At 42.6% G+C, this 6,202-nt stretch overlaps 1 protein-coding gene across 1 annotated transcript in view; it reads right to left on the bottom strand.

The window, feature by feature from the left end:
• Positions 1–1,783: 1,783 nt before the first annotated feature.
• Positions 1,784–6,202, bottom strand: part of LOC103363838 (chloride anion exchanger-like) — a 25,822-nt gene continuing 21,403 nt past the window's right edge. Inside the window, exons 16-20 of the mRNA XM_008290777.1 lie at positions 4,138–4,365; positions 4,010–4,064; positions 2,207–2,352; positions 2,055–2,114; positions 1,784–1,810 (exon numbers count right to left, since the gene is read on the bottom strand). Coding sequence (XP_008288999.1) covers positions 1,784–1,810; positions 2,055–2,114; positions 2,207–2,352; positions 4,010–4,064; positions 4,138–4,365 — 516 coding nt within the window. The remainder of the gene's footprint in view (positions 1,811–2,054; positions 2,115–2,206; positions 2,353–4,009; positions 4,065–4,137; positions 4,366–6,202) is intronic.

A 6,202-nucleotide genomic window follows, 5' to 3' on the forward strand; every position in this document is an offset into this window, starting at 1 on the left:
TTAGCCTTTAGCCTAGCATGGATCCCGGCTCTCTTCCTCCTCCTTTGTTTACATTCGAGCCTATCAGATCAAAACTGAAATTCTCAGAACTACCTGTTCAATCTTCACATCGTTGTGTCACTTGTGCACATCAAAAAATCAGTTTCTCATTTCTTTGAACAAGTTCTAAATGATTTGGTACATCCATTCAAATGATTATGTACAATTCTCTGCTGTTTCCTACATGATCAACAGCTTATGTCATGTTGATCAGAATGTATTATAATGGGTCTCTGTAGAACAGTCTCACCCCCACAACATTTAGGCATTAGCTCATTGCATAAGTCTTTACATGCAAAATGGTTGAACAAATTGTCATAATATGTCTAGCATATTTCTATATATTTCCATTAGACTTTTGTTTTTTCTAAATCTTTCCTAAATTGGTAAGTTGCTCCCATGTGAATCTTGAGTTTCTCTAATAAAGCAAAGTGTGTGTAGCATTACATAGATCAACCAATGATCAACCACTTTTCTGAAATAGCTCAAAGGTGCATCTTATGAACCATCAACTGGCCAGTATATACGAAGACTGCACTGTGTTTCCTACAGCACTGCATGCACAGTTTTCCCTAAGGAGATTGTCCTATGTACACATTTCTACTTTTGTCTTTTTTTCTTTGTGCTATGCAGTGCTGTCTTTTCCTTTCTGCATCGCAGTGTCATGGTCTGTCAACAAATTATAGTACAAACAGTAAAAGCATAAATGTGAGTCTTGTCCAGTCTCTTGCAATCAATCTCCCACATACACTAAGGTGAACCTCACAATTTATAATAATTGTCATCAAAACCTTAGCCATAGTTTACATCAGAACATCCCTCCAGAGTACACTGTTATACTGACAACATAACTAAAAATGTGACTCTTATCCGTATACACTGACACAAGGACTTGTCATTCTGATGCCACTGACATGTTCATTGACACAGATTTTTATTTTAAAGAGATGAACTAAGGATTTTGAGGAAGTAACTGCCTTTTGCAGGTAATCCATGGTGTTTTGCTATTTGTACAAATTGTGTTGAGAAATGCAGTGATTGTTTTGCAAATGTCAAGAATGATTCGAGAAATGTACCAAAGCGACTGAGAAAAACTATAGATTACAATAAATCAAATAAGACCTTTATTTTGTATTTAAACCTGTTGCAGAGCTTGTAATTTTGAATGCTTTTTATGTTATTTTCTGTGAACAGCCCATAACTCTCTCATCAATATTTTCCTTTGGTGCTAGATTTTTTAAAATCCACTTAAACATTCACCATCATTATGAATAGTGATCAAAAATTTATTTCAGTCTTTCTTTTTTTTTTTAATTGTTTGTCCCAAACAGAGAACATTACTCGTAAACACTGTGGAATTTTTTTTAAAATTTATTTCCATTATCATGAAAATATAACTTTACAACATGTAAAATATATTGCACCAAAAATTGTCTACAAATTCACTATGTACAGTATAAAAACAAGAGCATAAACCCTTTCTTACATTGCAGTGTATATGATATTATTATTGTAGTACATGTAAACCTGAATTAAAAACAATGTCTCTACAATTTCATTTAGCAGACACTTTTATCCAAAGCAACATGGAAGTAGATACAACATAAGCAAGGATCTAGTCAGGAGAAAACTCGATAAATGATGTCTCAATATTCATTTTATAAATTAATCTATATCATCATCTGTAAAACACTTTAGTCTTTTCTGTGTTTTCTTCAGAGGTCATCACTTTCTCATTCTGATGTTAGAACTTGGTTTCTGGTTCTGGAGCCTGTGAGTGAAGAAGGAGCTCATGTTTAGTTAGTAAGAACTGTGCTTATGCAGGGTGAAAAAGTTGGAGAACCCTTTCAGTGATGTGCAGCTTCTATGATAGAGTAGTTCAAGTGAATATTTAAAGTGATAAAAAAAGGTGCTTTTTCAGTTTTTGTCCATTGATGAATGGGCTCTGTACCAGAACTATAAACAAATTAATTAAATCAAACAGCAAGTAAATGACAAAAAAATGTATACTTTACATTTCTGTCTCTGCTTCTCAAACCGACACTGGGGTGGTGAACTGTGACTGTTGTTAGTATCTGCAGAACAACATGAGGAGTTAAGTGTTCTGTGCATATTTACAGCACCAATGCACGTCCTTGTGGTATATGCCTGGTCACCAACTCCTTACCTTTCCATGGTCGGATTTCTTTTGTGTTGACGCTGGATGTTTCTCCAGGATGTGCAGCATGGCATCATGTATTGTCAGGAAAAACATTGATGGCCGAACTTCATCATCAAAGAAGTGACAGTTGTGGAGTTTCTCCAGAATGTAAGCTACAGGTGAGGAGAAACAAAGTTAGTCAGTGTAGGGCATGTATACAGCAGCTGATTATCTGCTAACTGTTTAAGTCATGTTAAAGCAATTAACGTCCCACATTGCTGATTCAAGTCTCTTAAATTTGACAAGTTTGATGTTCTCCTGGGGCTGCAAGGTGGCGCAGTTGGTAGCACTGTCGCCTCGCAGCAAGAAGGTTGCCAGTTCGTGTCCCGGTGGGGGCACCGGAATCTTTCTGCGTGGAGTTTGCATGTTCTCCCCGTGCAGTGTGGGTTCTCTCCGGGTTCTCCGGCTTCCTCCCACAGTCCAGAAACATGCTGAGGTTAATTGGTGATTGTAAATTGTCCGTAGGTGTGAATGTGAGTGTGCTTGGTTGCCTGTCTCTAAATGTAGCCCTGCGATGGACTTGGCGACCTGTCCAGGGTGTCCCCTGCCTTCGCCCTAAGTCGGCTGGGATAGACTCCAGCCCCCCCGCGACCCTAATGAGGATTAAGCGGTGTATAGATAATGGATGGATGGATGTTCTCCTGGGCAGCAAGGTGGCTCGGTGGTTAGCACCGTCACCTCACAGCCAGAAGATCCCCGGTTTGTGTCCTGGTTAGGATGTTCTCATGTTCTCCATGTTCCCCCCGTGCAGCGTGGGTTCTCTCCGGGTTCTCCGGCTTCCTCCCACAGTCCAGAAACATGCTGAGGTTAATTGGTGATTCTAAATTGTCTGTAGGTGTGAATGTGAGTGTGCTTGTCTCTAAGTGTAGTCCTGTGATAGACTGGTTGCCTGTCCAGGTGTCCCCTGCCTTCATCCTAAGTTAGCTGGGATAGACTCCAGCCCCCCCACAACCCTAGAGTCATATCCAGTTGAGCTACTCTCCTTATTTTATTACCTGTTCCCGCTGTAGATCTTAAGGTCTAATTCTCAGTTAACAACAACAAATGATTATACACTAATGAAAGCAGTATTATTTCTGTCATATTCCATTTCTGCCAATAGATCCTCCTAAATCCTACATATTTTATCTTATTTTATTTGACTTTATTTAACCTTCATTATTATTCCCTGATATTCTGTGTTGTCTTTTTGTTTGTTTACCCCTTTGTTGAATATTGCTGCTGTAACAACAGAATTTCCCTCTGGGATAAATAAAGTCAGCCTAAGTCTAAGTCTAAGTCAATCATTCTATACTCTCAAGTGGCTCCTTGAACACAAAGCAAATACATGAAATCACTCCAAATCAAGAAAAATAATTTTTTAACCTTTCTTTTACAAGGAAAAAATGTTTGAGAACCAGTTCTCATCTGCAAATATGACCTAGCCAAAAGGCAAAATACAAACACTATCCCTAACACAAGCTCAACCCTCTACAGCTTACTTACGGTTTTCAGATTTAATATAATGCATATATAGATTTGGACCAAGTGGTCTTTAATATTTGTGCTTTCATGATTGTATGTGCTTTGTGCTTAGGGGCCACCATACTGCTCTTTTGCTCTACATCAGTTTTGATACCTAAAATCATGAAATGTGAAGAAAACACATGTAACTCTGCCCCACAATAAACTGTCTATTCTCCATCTGGTTCTACCATAGCAGTAAAGTAAACAACAACACAAAGTCTGTATTATTTTACAAATGCTCTAACTCTGCACTGTCATACTTACGGTCACAAGCCACAATATAGACCTCGACTTCTACCCGGATCAGCTCTCTCAGCAACTGCAGGAAATCAGAGATGGTTTATCAAAGGATGCTACATTGTGGCTACTGTCGCTGTGAGTTAATAACGTACGGTTTTGAGTCCTTTCAGAGCAGAGATGTCCAAGAACGAGACAGCAGCAAAGTCCAGGATCAGGCTGTGGATCTCCACTCTGGGAGCAGTCAGGTCGGCGGGAAGCTCTGCATTCCAGTCGATCCGGGCAGGAAGGTCCTTGAAGTCAGTCGGCAGGTCCAGCTCCTCCATCTTGCTGTCATCCTCTGATTCCTTGATTGGTTTACATGAGGTATTCAGGAAGCCCTTCTGCAACAGCAAAATGTTGTTTTCTCACTGCACTTCACAGAGGCCTGCAACTTATTCCAGCACAAACTGCAGGTACAGCTGAATTCATACCAAAGTTATAACTACATACACTTTAGACCAGTTAAGCCAAGACTCATTAAAGTCAAAGGAAATATGGTGTGATGATATTCTATGTGACAGCTTTCCTCATATATTCTGTATAATCAACTGTATTTGTGGAAAATGAACTGGAAGACAACAGGATATCAACTATCAAACTGTGCCTTTAAATGAACAGGCATCACCAAATGGCGGATCTCGGTCCGGTTCTGTCCGGACCCGTGACCAATATCTGATAAATTCACAAGAATAGATTTTCATGAAGCATTTTTTCTGACGGTCGCAGCTTTAGACCACAGACAGTATAAAAGATGGACGTAGCTACTGTGACGTCACCCGTTGGTTTCTGCACTGAGAAAATGAAGCCAGGGTTTTGCTACTTCCTGGTTGACATCTTGGATTTTTGGAGCCAGTGACGCAAAAATCGTCAGGGGGGGGCGGAGCCATAGGAGCAGCGATTGGTCAGACGGATTGAGAGGCGGGCCCTCTCTGCCCGCACACATTTATCGCCTTCTGCTCACAGACTGTATAAAAGATGGAAGTAGCAACCGCCCTGAAAAATGAAGCCAACCCGGAAGTGTCAAAAACCTGCAATATCACTACGTCCACTAGTCCTGGCTCCAAAAAGCCCTGGCTCCCATAGACTGGAATTGGAAAAGAAGTGATCACAGATCACAGAATACCGCATTCAGCTCAGGATTTTAAAAAAAAATTAGTTTTCATGGTCCGGTCCAGAGATCAGGTGGCCAATCTGAAAATAAATCAATACTGAATTTTTTAAAAATCGTCAACATTTTGCGGGGCAAGGGGCGTGGATTGTTTGATTGACAGTCGGCAGCGACCATACAGACGAAACGAGCAGAAGGCAGTAAATGTGGGCGGGGCAGAGAGGGCTTGCCTCTCAATCCGTCTGACCAATCGCTGCTCCTATGGCTCCGCCCCCCTCCGACGATTTTTGCGTCACTGGCTCCAAAAATGTCATGTCCCTGCAGCCTCAGCCCCTGCCCTGCGCTCTCTCTCTCTGGCGCTCTCTCTCTCTCTGGCGTCCCAGCACGCAGGCAGGTGTACCTGGTTACCAATCTACTGATTGGTACGTGGGGATTGGTCCGCTCCAGCTGCAACCTCCGGTCTGCTGGTATTTCAGCTTCGGCCAGACAATGCTCCAGCGCCACGCCGTCGAACCATTCACCGGTTCTGCCATCACCGTTATGCTTCATCCACTCCTGCCATGAGGAACCGGATTCTCCACCTGTCATCTGCCCGCTCTCATCCACTCGTCAGTTCCGACGCCGCTCCACCACTGCGGCTCCGTCAGCTCACCAGCACCAACTCCGCTCACCTTTCCCTCCCTGGATTCCCTGGCGTCCGCTCCTGGTCTCCGCCTGCCTCTCCACCGCGGCAACGCCAACCCCTCTGCACCACTTATCCTCCTCCCTGCTTCCCCTCTCTACTCGGTCGGCTCCTGTCAGGTCTGGTTCTCCCAGTGTGGTGTTGCTAGCCTCATAAACTAGCATCCTGATTTATTAGTGGCACGGGCTGAGCTCGAGGCCCTACTTGTACAGAGTACAAGTAGGGCCTCGGGCGAAGCCCGAGGCCACTATTGTTATTCCCGTGCGCATCTTCTTCTTATTTTTCCTTTTCCGTACAACTTTTCGGTCGGCTACTCCTCCCACAGATTTGGGAGCACCCACACAAATTATACATCAAAACGTGCGGCTCGATCGGGACAAGTGTGCTT

The sequence above is a fragment of the Stegastes partitus genome, unplaced genomic scaffold (assembly GCF_000690725.1).
Source record: "Stegastes partitus isolate 25-593 unplaced genomic scaffold, Stegastes_partitus-1.0.2 Scaffold15, whole genome shotgun sequence".
NCBI lineage: Eukaryota > Metazoa > Chordata > Actinopteri > Pomacentridae > Stegastes > Stegastes partitus.